Consider the following 15,696-nt stretch of genomic DNA (forward strand, 5'->3'; position numbering starts at 1 on the left):
CTTAGACAGGTAGATTCTAATTTCGAGGAAATGTTTCTTCGCGCCTGTATCTATCCATTCTTTTTTCCAAATTTTTACTCGCTTCTCAGCTTTCGTGCGAAATCTTAAATTTTTCTTCAAAGAAACCCGTTCAGGAACCAAATTCCATCCGAATCGCTGAAACCTTTGAAAAAATCGATCATATAACCTTCTCCCATCGGTTTTACGAGATAATAAAGGGGTATTAGGGCGAGGAATCTCTGTTCTCCGAAACCTGGAACGCTCATGAACGTAAAAACTCGAGTGTCTTCGATACTTTCGGCTACTTTGTGTTTCCGTCTACCTGGAAATCGCGAAACGAACAAACTATTCATTAATGGCCGATTATTATCATCCGTCTATTATCATTGTCGTAACTGGGATTTCCTGCGGCCTTGACATTTACAGAAGACTCCTGAAAGTCACGAAACCATTCTGGATTCTCCTTTCGAACGATTTACGAACATTATAGAATCACGGTATTATATTTCCGTCGGACCTTCGTGACTTTATGATTTTGTCGAGCAATTTATTCGTTTTTCGGAGTATTCTTCTGTTCCTCTTCCTCTTTGGTCTATTGCATATATCTGAAAGATGAAGAAAGACCTTTTTCCATAGTATCTCAACTTCCGAGGTCGGTTAATTCACGTGCAATGGACACCACGTGCACCGTTTAATTCACGAGAGCAAATAGCAATACATCTTCGGCCGTGAATCCGTTAAACAACCAGCCTGGAAGTATGCTCGTTGCGAAAGTGGCCAAGGTGAAGACGAGGCGATCGTCCATATTCCGCGATCCTATCCGGATAACGCCCAGGCACGAACGCCGCGATACATACATGCTAATTCTCCTGAACCCGATGCCAGCTGTCCGTAGAACTATTCATTTGTCCGCGGTAGAACCGTTAATTTGCAACAAGCTGGAATCGTGCGGCTCCTGATCTCCGTCCGACTCGAACTCGGAAGGGATCGATTATCGCTTCCTGTCGAGCCATCAAACCCATCCTACGCTGTGTTTTTCAAACGCGTACAGGTTGACTGAACAAGAGCGAAGTTTAAAAAGGAGGAGCCAGGGCTGACAAGCGGGGATTACGGGAACATCCGAGCTATCTTAAATTGACGATCGACCAATGATAAATGCGAGACTCGGGTCCCTTTACCTAATTATTTGAGCAATAGGAAACTCACAATCGAAGAATCGTCGAGAAGTAGCTACACGTTCGATCGGTTAGCACGATTTCACATTCGAACGTTCGTTCGATTGATTCCACTCGAGGAAAGGCTCGCGTTTCGAACGCGAGGGCAAATTGAAAGGCCGCTGTGCATCAAGGGGTGTAGCAGGGGGAGGGATGGAAATGAGGGTTCGCGAAATACGCCTCGATAGAGGGTATATTAAGGCAAATTGTGGACGAAAGGTTTCGCGGTGGTTTAGCGGCTACGTGGTAACAAGCATTCGACAGGAATTGAGGGTTGGAACGCACTAACGAGGCCTGGAGATGTTCGTGCGCACCGGTGCACCGGTGATGTATAATTTCGAGAGCATTAGAAAATATTAGGCAGGCATATCTCGACTACCGGATACCCTTATCGATGGAATGTTCAATGAGCCCTGCTGATTTAGTGGCTATATTGAAAACGAAGGGGACGGGTGATATTTAAGGGTGTTCAGAGCTTTCTTCATCGTTCATTTTCCTGTCAGTTGCGAATTTTTACCATGCTCGTCGTCGTCTGTACCGAAAACTAACAACGGAAAGAACCGGTCAACTCTGAAGAGATAATTCTCGGGGGATAATGCGTTCCTGCCAATCGTCGAAACTTCGTGCCAGCTGTTATTCGCGAGAGGAACTATTAATTTATTCTGCAGCGAGTTCGGCCTAAGTACGGTGTGTAAAACGCGCTCGGAGCTATATAAGCGTTCGTCTGGCGTTGTAAGCGGCGATCGTCCGCTCCGATACACATTGACCGCCAAGAGGAATGGCGGAGGCGAGGGGGTGGGTGCAGCCCGGTCAACCGAGAAGGTGCGTTGTGTAGGTTGATTGCAGGGTGCCGTACGGTGTTTGCTTTATAAATCGTGCCCTGGTCCAGCGGTACCGCAGGAGAAAACGGAAGGAACCGTGCCGCGGGAGGGGTGCCAGCCGATTGATATCGTTCCTGAAATTGGGTTATGATTTATCGAGATTTCGCCTCCTCGACTCGTGAACTTTCGCGATTCAATCGGGTTAAAGATTTGGCTGGATCGATGGGGTGGTTTTTCAGAGGATTGTCGATCGTTACTAAAAAGTAAAACGAGTAAGAAAAGTGAAATATTCCAGTATGAAAAAGGAACGTAAATAGATAATTCTGCGAGGACCAGTATCGATTTCTGTTCGATTAAAATCGTGGTTAGCAGGGACAAATAACTTAGGTCCTGGTATCCTTCGTTTACACATGTGTAGAATGGACAGCGGAGGCAATAATTGGCGTTGATGGAATTTTCATCGGCTCCCAGCGATCCGTATAAATATGCAGCGAATTCTGGTGTGTATATAGAGCGTGGATTGCGTGAAGACCCTCATCATCGTCATCATCATTATCGTCATCATCATCATCATCATCGTCGTCGTCATCATCATCATCATCATCATCATTATCATTATCATCTTCATCATCTTCCACGCTGGTGTGTTTGCTCTGCAGCCCTACACGCGAGCATGTAAAAAGCGAGCAAGTTCGAACGGAGCCCGTCATTACCGGGTTATTACCTAAGTATCGTGGGGTGGAAACTGGACCGCGCGTCGACGTGTCTCGCGAAAAAAAGTCTTTGTAGCTCTTATTTATTTAGAAAGCGCCAGTCGAACGTCTTTCTCAGATCAGTGTTCGCCGCGAAATTCAGTTTCTGAGGAATTGGGTGCTAGGTGAAATATTAGGGGTAGCAAGTAGCAGTCTCGATATTAGCTTCGTCGTCTGACGACACTGCTTTCGAAATAGTTTATTTTACAATTACCTAACGGAGTTTATATTATAACTGATCTTCATCGAGGCTTGAAGCACTCTTCCTTTTTTTCTTTTTTACATTCGTTGGTCTCGATGCGAGGCAATTTTTGTGGTTGCCGGAGAAAGAGCGTAAAAGTACGTTACACATCCAGGAATCCTTCCTCTTGCTGATTCCTTGGCCGTTCGTTGTCGCGTTCGTTCATCTTCGTTTATTGGAGCAAACGTATCATTACGCCAGGCAATTAATGCCCTCGGCTCCGGGGCCCCGGCTATCCTTAATTGCTGGCTAATTACTTTGTAATGTCGATCTATTAATCTCTGTGTAATATTGCCTATCGGATGCGTTTGAAACGGTTCCAACATACTTTACGCGTGTAACCGTTAACGAGGTCGAGTCGTTCGTGTTCTGAACCGCGGGATACGCACTTTCCTTATCCTTTTTGTAATTAGAGATCACCTGTTTCGCTCTGAAAACGTTATTGAATATATTTCGTCGGTATATATATATATGTGTCGAGTTTTTTAGATTTTCCACTGCCAGTCCGAGTTGGTACCATTCCACTTGCTATACAGCCTCGTTACACGAATTAACGCTAAACACCCGCAGAAAATCTGAGGGGTTACAGACTTTGTTGGCACGACAAGTAGTTGTACCGGTTGACTGCCACTGGTCTGCAAGGTACCGCCCCCTTGTTTGAGAAACTAAGAGACCAGGCATTGCCTGCACGGTTTCTGTGCTGGTGCACCCTCTCTTCTTCTTCCGCCATCGGAATCCACCTTTCCTTCCGTCTCTTTCTCGTCCCCTCGATCCGTCTATCGTCTCTCCCTTTCGTTACTCGTCTCTCTCCCTTCTTTCCCCTCTTCATCTGCCCGGGCAGCAGGTTCGTCCTGAACGTTCCTCCCTTCTGCATCGCGTTTTGCCTCCCTGCTGCTGTGGAAAGAAGAAGAAGGTGTGCTGGTTCGCGAGGTGGCCGGTAGTTAGCACTCCATTACACATGGTTACCTATCATCAGGGCACGCCAGCCACACGATTTCCACCCCGGGCCCCATGGATATTCATGGACCATAAGTAACGTCTTTCGCGGGACAATCCTCTGTGGGACACGAGAGATAATCAATTGTAATTGCCTTATCGTGAGCCAGTTCGTCTTTTTCTGCGGTTTCGGGGGTGAACCCACTCGCGGGTGTACGACGATGCCCTGCGAGTAGCATTATCGTCGAAGGGTAGGGCGTTGGTATTCGATATTGGTCAAGGGGCTGTGTTTAAATCCGTCGTGTGCTCGAATTTATGAGTTTCCAATTCTATTATTAACGAGTCATCGACAATTACCCATCACCGACTGAAATCCCCCTAGACGGTACAAGACCAAAGTCCCAACAACAAATCTTGTTCGGCTTCAATTTATGCAACCATTACAAGAGCATTATCAACATTAATCATCGATACGAAGCGTTAACACGGGTCGGACGAAGAGAGATAATGAAAATTGCGCTGCCAGCCGATGCAACGTGATTTCGACGAACGTCAATTTGCCGTAATTGGCTGTATTTTTGGTTGACAAACGCGCGGTGTCCCCGCGCAGGACAACGGACATTAAATTATAATTAAAAAGGTGATCGCGCGATACAGCGGGCATGCGAGAGCCAAGGACGAGGGATGGTAGAAGGCGAGATTATTCAGCCGTTAAAACTGGGGCTAATTGCCGGTGTAATTAATGCAGACCGGTGTGATGTAACGAACTCGGGCACTTATGATTATTCATGGCTCGTATACAAACAACGCATCGTTCTTTCGAGTCGCTCGCAATGTGGAGAAGATTGCAGACGACACTGCGAACCTAATTGAAGTCGAGCCTGGCTAATTAGACACGCTTGTTTACGCCCACGAAACTTGTCGACAGTAGTGTTTTACGATTTGCTTTTCGTAAAAAATGCAAAATGTGCTCGTATTTCGCATCAAGCAGAAATTTAAATTCCTGTTATATCAATTATTTTCTAAGTTAGTTAATTAGGCGATACGTTTTATTGATATAATGATACTCTTCTCGGTTCTTGAAATATGTCTCGTTGCTTAACATCGAGCAGGCACACTTGCAATTGTTAATTATCCTCGTATAAATAATTATACAGCTCATATCGGAGAGATTATAGTTCATACTTTTACTAGCAGGAACTTTTTTAAGGGAATTATGCGAAAACAGGAAACGCAGCGATGTATTTAATAGATGCATTGCGTGTATTTCAACGGTTGTTGCGTGTATCAACGAGTTAACGAACACTTAATGCGGCGTTTCAGTAAACATTCCCCTTCCTGAAATAACCGCGGAAAATAAACGATGCGGCGTAATTTGTTGCCTCTGAAACTCAGGAGGAGGTATCCACCGTTTCTAAAGGGAAATCGGCTCTTTAGAAACATTTTACTTTCACGTTTCTTTCTTGTAGAACGTCCATTAAGTTGCACTTAAGCTAGATATCCGACGAGACAGATCGATCATTGAAAGAAGAGCTTCGTAACATCTAATAAGATTATTTATATTATTTTACCGAAACTATTTTTCAAAAATTTCAAGTTCGAATAAAAATGAAGAAACGAGCAAAAAAATTGATGGAAACAGAACGATCTGATCGCAGTTCTCGGTAAATCTCTAACTGGTCCCTACCCCGATGGCCGTCAGGCTCTTCTCACGATCGGAGGCCCTGCAGGAGAGTGCTTCCGCCTTCTCGCGGTCGATCATCCAGAATGATCCTTCTTTATCTCTCCCCCTGTTCCCACCCCTTTCGCCATCCCTCTCATTCCCGTCTCCCTGCTCTGGCATTTCGCGGCCGGGAGAAAAATCGAGTGCGAACACGGCCGATCAATTTGCCCTAAAGAGCCGTTAATTTTCGGTCGATGCCCTCCTACTATCATCGTGTTCGTCGAAAATTATATTTCGCCGCGGAGGAGGGCCGTCGGGGGAGCCAGAAGGAGGTCTGCGGCACATAATAAGGCTCGATCGGGCCCCTTTAATGAGCCATAATGGGCCAGCAAGTATGCGTAATCGCCGATGATGGCCTCGAACATAATTCCATCCCGCTTTCCCTCTTTCCAACCCTTATCTTTACCTCTTTCTTGCACATTTTTTGCCCCGTTCCCTCTATACACACATTCTTCTTGCCCCTTCCCTCTGAATTTGTAATACTCTCGAGTTAACCGGTGCAGTCTTCTCGTCCTTGCCCCCCTCATTGTTCGTCTCCTTTTTGTTGCCGTTACAATATGTATAAATACATTGTACGATGTCATCGATAATCGCCTTGTGTCACCTAATTTCCTGCGATTACTTTTATACTCGTCCGAGAGCCGATCGCTCGCCTCCGATATCGGGCATGATTACAGAACAGATTACAGTACGGTAATAACATGCGCGAAGCTACAATTTGCGTGTTGGAATGGGAGCTGACGAGATCGTCGCCGTGTCGCGTATGGAACGGTTGAAGGATCCGAGGAGGAAAAATGAAGCGCAAGTGTTCGAATTCTAAAACATCCTCGGTTCTCTCTCGTTCCCTTTTTCAACATCGAATTGTTCCATCTCCAACCGAGAAATCTTCTCGAGCGATGGAAGCACGAAATATCCGCCGACAGATTCGTTTCGTGTCAGCGGTAATCTGTTTCCAGGATCGCGGAACCCAAGTACCAACGTCGTGTCATCGTGAGCTCATTTAAACTTATTTACTTACCGAGGCAAAACGACGCCCAGCCTCGTTTATGCCTGCCTCCTTCGGCACCCCTTCCTCAACCCCACCCATCCCTCGCGTCCCGCTAGCGTTGGAGCTTGCGAATCAATTTAATCGGGCCGTCGGTTGTTCCGAGAAAATCATAGGTGCTGGCCGGTTATTTAAGATACGGAGACCGCGAATCGTCAGTGACTCTCAGCCGGCGCCATCGCGATCGGACTTGTGAAAAAAAAGGGGGAAAAAAAATATGGAAATCGACATTTCGTTTGTTTGCTGCGTCGTTTTTTCGACACTGTTTGCATATATTTTAATTGCAAGTAGCTGAATTAATGACACTTGGGAAACATTCCACGTATTACAAATTGAAAGGAGTATTGCACTTAATAACATCACGACAGTTTGCATACCATTAAATATTTTCTGACGAACAGTATGTGCGGTTAAAGTCAGGATCTTGAACCCATGATCGTATGATTATCCGATCGTAAGATGTGTACCTTGATTTTAATATCTAGGAGTGGAAAACCGCTTCAGCAGGTCGTTCGAGGTTTCTTATTAGGGATGATTAGTTTGAAAATGGGCAGATCGAGTGAATGCACGTATTCGGAGAGACCTTGCCTACATAAGTGGACGGTAATTGAATGTCAGCATGATCTTGTATACACCGTGGCGGAGCTTTTATTCGAGGTCTGAAAATGCACTCTTCGTACCGCTATCGGTTGGTTCACCGGAAGTGTCCTCAAGTTGCTACGGGTCACCAGTCAAGTGTCCCTGAATTAGCTCGACCCTTTACAGATTATCTTAGAAAATGACACAAATTATAGTTTTCTTTTCCATTCTCGTTTAATGGAGATGCTCCAAATAATTTTCAATCCAAATGAGACTATAGATGACACTAGCCGTGTGTCAAAAAATAATTATAGTAACTATAACATAGGTAAAATTTGTACATTTGAGTATATATCCTTTACCAAGGAAAATCGGTCGTTTTTCGCGGAAATCCACGCCGGAAACGACATTACGCTAACATTACCAGATTATTATAATTGTAACGTGTAATCGATACTCGGCCGGCAAGGTCTGACAATGGCGACGAGCGGACAATGCGAGAAAATACGAGGCAGCCCCGTAGGGAGGCCCGAGGATCGCACAAAACCATCCTCCCTTTTCACATCGGGGACGGGCACGTTGCACGACGAATAAATGGCCTGATTAAGCACGCCATTTTGCCTGTAATGTAATCTTTAAGCGCGCGTCGACTTCTCTCGCTGGCATTGTGCACACGGTACGCGATGTCTCGTCGATCATTTCCAAGGATTATGCCTGGCTCCTTTGTCCCGCCGATTATTCATGTTTCAGAGGGCGCAGAATCGTAGAAGAAGACATCGTTGATTCAACTTGTTGAGCCTGATCCCTGTGAATTGTAGTCGTGCAATTTTTTCAGATTATTATTCGCGTTCTTTTTACAGTTTTCGGCTTGGTAATTGCTGATATTGATGGTTTCGGAGTTTTCTGGTGGCAATTGCTATTTCTTTTATTTTTTATCATTCCTTACGAGTAATGAAAAGTGAGAGGAAGAGGAGTGGGATATAGTGGCATTCTCTCTTATGTTCTTCATTTATTTTCTGTAATCTCTGAAGCGAATAATGATATGGTACTTGGTTGCCATTTCCTGTTCTATTAATTATTTAATTGTTTCTTTATCGTTTGCTACGTAATTCCATTTCTTACGCTTCTAATCTGCTTCATATTTACCGTTGCAATATCAGTTTCTTTTACTTCCTATGCAAAATTAATCTTCGCCTTAAGTGATAGATACCAGATATATTTTACCGTCAGTTAGTCACTTATGTTTTATGTTCCTCTTATCCTCTTGTTCTCCGTTTACCGTTAATGTCACAACTTTATGGCTCACAATTTCATCTGAGATCTCATTGCGATTCTGCTGGACGCTTAAATCTTCTACTTACCATCGTTAATTTTCATAGCTTGTATTTCTTTATCGCTATTCTAGCCAAAGGCAAAATTCTTACCCCTTCGCATGGTTCGACGTATGTTTTATTCCTCGTCAGTTCTGACAGTTACTGTTATTTCTCTCGAAAGAAATCCATTGGCCAATTACAGTTGCTATTGTAGCGGTACAATGAGATCAATTGCTCTACACAATAACTCCTCGCGAGAAATCATAGAGGCTAGAAAAAAAAACGGAGCAAAAAACCTGTCGAATCCCACCAAAATCGAAGAAGCTCGTGAAAAAAAAAAGAAGGTAGAAAAGAGCAACGAAACCTTCGAGAAACGACGAACTCGGGTAGTGGCGGATAAACTGCAGTCTCTGGCCGGTTTTTTCGGTTAGATTCGCGCGGAAAGAGTGCGACGGAAAAGAGTTCATTGTTGCGGAGGGTTTCAAACAATGGCCCGCACAATGGCGACTGGATCGTCGATTGTGCGAGTTCCACCGCTATTTTTCTTTCTTCCATTATGCTTTTCTCCGACGGCGACAATGCTTTCTAACGAATCGCGCAGCGTTTTAATATCCGAAGTAACGAATTTTCGACGGGCCATCTCGCGAGAACAGTTTTTCACATTATTCTCCAGTTCACCGGGCCGCGATACTCGACGACCGTTGCTAGAAAATTCTAACGGCGATTTCACCAGCTAAAGCAACGCGAACAACAAATTCTCGATGGCGGGTACATTCGTCCCTTAAATTTTCTACCAACGAATCGCGCGATATAAAAACTTCTCTTTGCCAACGGATTTGTCCAAGTCGATGAGCGCTTTTCATCAAAGTGTCGTTGACATTCTCGACTCGTTTCCACTACTTTTTCTCCCTTTCTTCTCGTCATTTTTGACCAACGTGTAAGGAACCGTAAAAATCATCCCCGCGGGCGTCCTGGCCCTCAAACGCCTAAATAGGGATTTACAGGTACGAGTTAGCCGGGGTAGGGATTCGCAGGCTTATTCGGTGTCCGCCACTTGAGCCTCGTACAAAGTGCATGCAAATTTTCTAAAGGGAACGCCCCGCCCGTTTTATTTCGACTCGTTTGTTAGACTCGATTTTGGCTTCGTTCCTTTCCCGCGGCTTCTTCTGTGCATTCGACACGCGATACCACATTTAAAACGCATTAGACTGCTCGACAGACCGCCAGTTTAGAATTCAGTAACTACCATGAGAGACTCTTCACACGCTTGTGCAGTGCATTCTAGTTTGAGTGAGAATTGAAGCGAGGATTCGTTTCCTTCCGAGATACAAGTTTTACAACGTTCGAGTTTCGAGTTTGTGAATGGAAATTTTCGAGTAGAAGATGAAGCAAGACGAACGTTACCACTCTCACTGCTGCGGAAGAAAAGCGAAAAGAAGAGATCTCGTTGAGCAACGGCAAAAAAAGGGAACGAGGTGTACAGGCAGCGAGAAAAAGTGTTTGGAAACAGATGCAGAGGAGCAAGGAAGCGAAGGTGGAAGAGGAGACGCGAAGAAGCTGCGGCGGTGGCAGCGGCGGCGGTAAAACGCAAGCAGCCAGAGGAGAGGTAAGGAGAACCGTTGGAAACGGGCGTGCTCGCTGCTCGCGCATTGGTGCACCGGTGTGTACGATGTGTGCAGAGTCGCCATGTTGAATACCCCCACTTCCGTTCCACGTGTCGTACACCTACACACGTGTCTGGGACGCGATACCGGTCGCAATATCGTTTGCACGGTAGGGGCGAGAAATCGGCCTCCGCCATGGGGTCTAGCCCTGTCACGGTGGTGGAGGGGCACCCCTGTAACCCCCTGACGGAGGGTCAGTATAGTGCTTGAAGGGGTTGCAAGAGATTCGAACGTGTTCTCCTTTCTTAAACAGCGGATTTCTTGGAAATTAACCACGATGACACTACGCTTTGACTTGGTTGGGACTTGTCATACTATCTTGGAGCATTTACTCGCAGTCACTCGTTTCGGAGGGTACACGACATCGGAGTCATCAATTTGGTCAGAAGTTTCGCGAAAGAAGAATATTCAGCAACGAGATGTAGACAAATGGTATTGGAAAGTTTCCAGCGATTTTTAAGCAAGTCTACGTTCCTTTTTGCCCGCGAAGGAGTTAACAGTCGGACGCCAGCGACCGCAAAGTTACGCAAAGGATCACGCAACGATCGCGTTCCACCGTTTCGATTTCTCACCGCTGATTTCGACATCGCCGCGGTTGCATCGAGTCGATCATTAGGCGATAGAGAACGCGGCTTAAACACAGACATTAACCAGGACACGTCACTTGGACTTCTCGGGTTTCGCGGTTCAGGTCGAAGAAAGTATCGCTGTACACGCTCTGACATCTTAATTGCGCGATTACGTCCACCGGCTCGTGGTGCACCGTGATCTGTTGCGGTAATTACCTCGCTGCGAATCGATTAGGTTGCTGATCTATTGGAATAGGATACCTCGACTATCTGGTGCGTCCACTTTTTTCAGTCCACTATGCAGTCGATAGTAATAATTATGGACTTAATTAGCGAGCGATTGGCGTCGTTCCAAATGAGTTGAGAATACAAGAGGAGGAATAACGAAGCTATAAATCGCGCGGCCAACAAGATGTCAGGAAGTGAAAAGAACTAAGCAGGATCGATTTCAGCCAGCAAATGCTCGACTCGAACCACTGGAAACCCGCTGGACATCTCTCCCCCGCTTCGACTTCCAGAACGACTCGTTATCCTGCGCGCAGCGCAGCGTCGCGTAACTTACGTGGCGCGCGAACTTGCCATCGGGAGAGAAAGAAACGCAGCGTCCCCCATCCGTCAGAATTTCCCTTTGGTGTCTTTCCACGGGCCTACCGAGAAAAAGAATACGTCACCGAGCGGAACGACGAACCGGGGAGAGAAAAAGCCTCGTCGAACTTGACGCGTCGAGAAGGGAGAGGGAAACGGGAAGGAGAGGGCGGAAGAAGGGGAAGCGTTGGAAAGAGGGACGCGAGAGTAGGGGCAGGGGGTCCAGACGTATTAATTAAACGACTCATTTTCATCGCACGACAAAAACGTGAGTTTAACGCCCATCGGCGACTAATGCGTCGCCCCACTGCAGCTCGAACACGGGCCGTGGAATCGGTGGAACAAGGCTGGTTCCGACCAGCGAGTTTCAACCTCGTCGAACCGTCCAATCGTGTCGAAGCTGGTGTACCGCCTAGCGCAGTCGTTCGTACCACGAAGAACCGCCCAACTTTGCTCGATGTTGCCCCCCACCAGCTCGTTTCCACGTTACAGTGGGGATGAAAAGCGGCTCGGAACACCCCCACCACCAGCCACGAGAGCCTCGTTTAGCCTGTAATTTGCTCAAACACTAGCAAGCTCTCGTGCCAGAAACATCCGTCAGAGAGCCGTGCCCGCTGTATCGAGTTATACGCTGCTGGGCCAGTTCGTCTGCTCGTTTTTCGTACTCGGCGACCGTGAACACGTTGTTCCTCGGAAGGAGTAAATTTTGTGCCGCGGGCTACCTCGATGGAGAGCCAGCGTTCCACGGATATCGCAGTGTGTGTCGGCTGTGTGAGCTAAACGTTTGTTGACCCCCCCGCCTCCGAGGATCATTGTGGATCGCCGGGTGACTCGCTTGGTGACATTACACGGTCATCTATCACGAACGATGACCGGTGGTGATCGTGGTGCTCGAATTTGAACGGTGTTGCGATTAAGGGGAGGCGATCGTAACGTATCGACTGGGAGGATACCGGTGGTGAAGTATCTCGATGAATGGACGATGCTCTCGATAACATTCGGACGATAATTACTCTGGCAGTTGCTAAGGAAGTACCATTACAGCAGAGAGGAATCGTGCGGTTGTACGGGAGACGGTACCGGGAGATAGGGTGTAATCAGTGACTCAAGAAAGTGGTTTCAAAGTGTTCTCGAGGAGTAATCCGTGGTTGGACGTCTGGCAGGCAAGCGTTCTCGGTTTGCTGAAGGAGCCAGCACCGAGGCGGCTGCAGGCATGCGGCGGACCTGACTCCGCCTCGCTACCTGGAGCCCGTGCGTGTTATAGAAGTGGCCAGTCCATCAGCCAGCCGTACGATAATCGTACGATGATGCCGCTCGCGCCGACGCCAATTGTTCCGGTGCCCTCGAAGCCGAAGATCGGCTTCAGCATCGACTCGATCGTCGGCGGTGGTGGACAAGGTCGCGAGGATCGTTTGGACCGGCTGGAACGGGTCGAGATCGAGCGAGATGGCAGCCCAATGGACGTCGTCGAGGGTTCCTCCTCGCCCCGTAGTCGTAGGGTTACCACGAGATCGCCGGGTGCTCATTCCGAGGGGTCCGATCGACCAGTATCTCGAAGTTCCTCCGTCGAGTCCTATCCGAACTCGCGAAGGACGCCGTCACACCCTGGCAGCCACCATCACCATCACGGGAACCACCACGGCCATCATCATCATCTGTCCGCGACGACCCACTTGGACTTTGGCAGAACGACCGTGCACAGTCACAGCGGAGGATCCACGCCTAACAATAGCCCGAGTCCACCTCACAGGATAGCCCATGGCGACTCTCCCGTCGGTACGCATCCTCAACCACCGCCAGGAGTCGTCAGGCCGAGTCCAAACTACCTGGCACCGCCGCCTGGTGCCGCAACAGCGGCTGCGGTCGCCGCGGAACAATTGAAATCGTTGTACGGGCTGCCAGGTCACGGTCCAACGGGGCCGCAAACCGGCCAGAACGAGTATCACACGCAGCAGCTAGCCCTGGCCGCGAATCTGGCCGCGGCGCAACACTTTCAAGCCGCGAACCTAGCCGTGGCTCTACAGGCGCATCACGGCGCGTCACCCCATGGACCGCCACACGGACCCTACCCCCATGGAGGTGCCCCTGGTGGACCCCATCCACCGCCGCATCCTCATCAGCCGCCCAGGGACAGCTATCCGCTTTATCCTTGGCTGCTCTCCAGGCACGGAAGGATCTTCCCTCACCGATTTCCTGGAGGTACGTCGACGCTTATCTTGCGATTTTTATTCTCTTTTCGATTATTTGGTTCCTTTGACACGATGCGTAGAGATGGCGATGAGATTAAACCAGCGTTCATTTCTCTTGTATAAAAGGTTGAAAACGGTTGTTTATCAAAATTGATTACTTCACGGTATATCAATTACTGTAACAGCGCGTCATTCGTTGTATCTCGTTTCTCGTAAAAAAAAATGATCAGAGATTTAGTAGCAATTCTTCGCGTGAAAACATTTCTGCTTGTTTATTTCACAGCTGAAACGTTCATTATGAACCACTCGGCGATACCAGCGCGATTCATTTGTAATATCAGTCGCGAAGAAAAAGTTATCGATACAACATGTGACACTAATACTTGTTGTTATTTAGTACTCGCCAATCGTTTGACGGAAGAGCTTCGCTCGGCGTTGATTGCGAACGATTTCGAAACTACATTCATCGTAAAATTATCGTGTAAGAGAGATATCGACGTGGCTTTTTTTTTTTTACCGGCAATCGTAAGAAATACCGAAAATCGTAGTTCATTTACATGACTACATCGTTGCCAGCCGATTATCCATTTTCGTGCTTCGAGAAACACGCGTCCTTTGCCTTGCGCACTCTAGCGATTCGTGGGGCTAAAATATCGTCTGACTTCACTTTCTCTCTCTGTTTTTGCGATTTTTCCTCTTGGAATTCGATGAAAGTTGAGGATACGGTGTTTCCCGAATCGATTACACCCACATCTTCCATCGTTCTCACATTAATATCACTTTTGCAGTTAGATACATTTTCTATTAAACGATAGGAAATTCAATATACTCCAACTTGATTAACCAGTACATTTTTTGGTAATCGTGTCTGTAGAACGGAAACCAGTCGATTTTAGACTCGACTCTAAACACTCCATTTATTATCTTATCTTAAATCCAACAAGATTCCCTTAAACTCGTTAAATGGTTTATTCAAATTAACGAATCGAATTCGTTAATAATTTTAACCTCCATCAACCGGTTTTGCTTAACCAAAGGTTTATGTAATTAAAAAAATTCTCACTGCATTGATACCTTTTTAAACCTTATCCCCGCGTATACATACGATGGTCATTTCCATCTAACTGATTACTATTTTTCAAGCTACAATATACGAGGCGACCATTATCATCGTGATGCGTGTAGCTCGAAGAAAATTGATCACGTATCGAGAATAAGTCGTGGATCATGATAATTATCGATTCGCGAATGGACTCGTCATTTTCCGAGTTAATAAACCCCACGGCGTGATATCGAGAATACTTTTTCGGTGGACGTCGACCGGTTTCCTCCGCGGCAGATTATCGATTTGGTCGCGATGTAAACAGCGCCGTGAATATCGCGCCTGATCACAGGGAAACGAGGAACACGATAATTACGCGTTTCGAGAGTTGGTAAATAAGAGCGTGGCCGCGTGCGCGCGCGCTTCACTCCCCCCGTGGCGAAAGGGTTACGCAAAGATTTCGTAATGGTGGTTTTGTAACGTTGTTGTCTCCGCTGGCCGTGGTCACCGTTTATCGCGGCCACGAGCAAGACGGCAAAACAAGAGCTGCTTCGCGTAATTGATTCATTCGATAGCGATAACCGGGCCACTGGACTAATTATGAATTATTCCACGATACGCGCGGCGTATCGCGACTCCGCTTAGAGCCTGATAACTGTTAGATCCAGTCATCGTTGATAAATCGCGTCGAACGGACGAGGAGAATATACGTCATCGTTATCTCGCTGGCTTTAGTCATTAATGGTTCTTTTGATAGCGATTAATCCGTTTTCAGTTATTTTTAGTGGAATGTTCTCGGTGAGATAAAAAAAGTTAAGTGGTTTCGTTGTAACAGCGAAAAGTTCGAGGGATCAGCCGAGGTACGTTTACCCACTGGTACCATTGTCGGTTTCCACGAATTTTCTCGTGCCGTACCATTTATTATTTCGTGGAAACATGTTACTCGACTTTATGTACAAACGTAGTCGTTCGACACAGCCTGCGAAGCGATAAGAGCAGCCAGCGCGGGTAACGCGAGTCTAA

General features: G+C 47.0%; 1 protein-coding gene across 1 annotated transcript in view; it reads left to right on the plus strand.

Moving 5' to 3' along the window:
- Positions 1 to 12,496: 12,496 nt before the first annotated feature.
- The window catches only part of LOC143427904 (uncharacterized), a 28,922-nt gene continuing 25,722 nt past the window's right edge, over positions 12,497 to 15,696 (plus strand). Inside the window, exon 1 of the mRNA XM_076902410.1 lies at positions 12,497 to 13,641. Within this exon, the coding sequence (XP_076758525.1) occupies positions 12,747 to 13,641 (895 nt within the window). The 5' untranslated portion in view covers positions 12,497 to 12,746. The remainder of the gene's footprint in view (positions 13,642 to 15,696) is intronic.

Source organism: Xylocopa sonorina, chromosome 10 (genome assembly GCF_050948175.1).
Source record: "Xylocopa sonorina isolate GNS202 chromosome 10, iyXylSono1_principal, whole genome shotgun sequence".
NCBI classification, from domain to species: domain Eukaryota; kingdom Metazoa; phylum Arthropoda; class Insecta; order Hymenoptera; family Apidae; genus Xylocopa; species Xylocopa sonorina.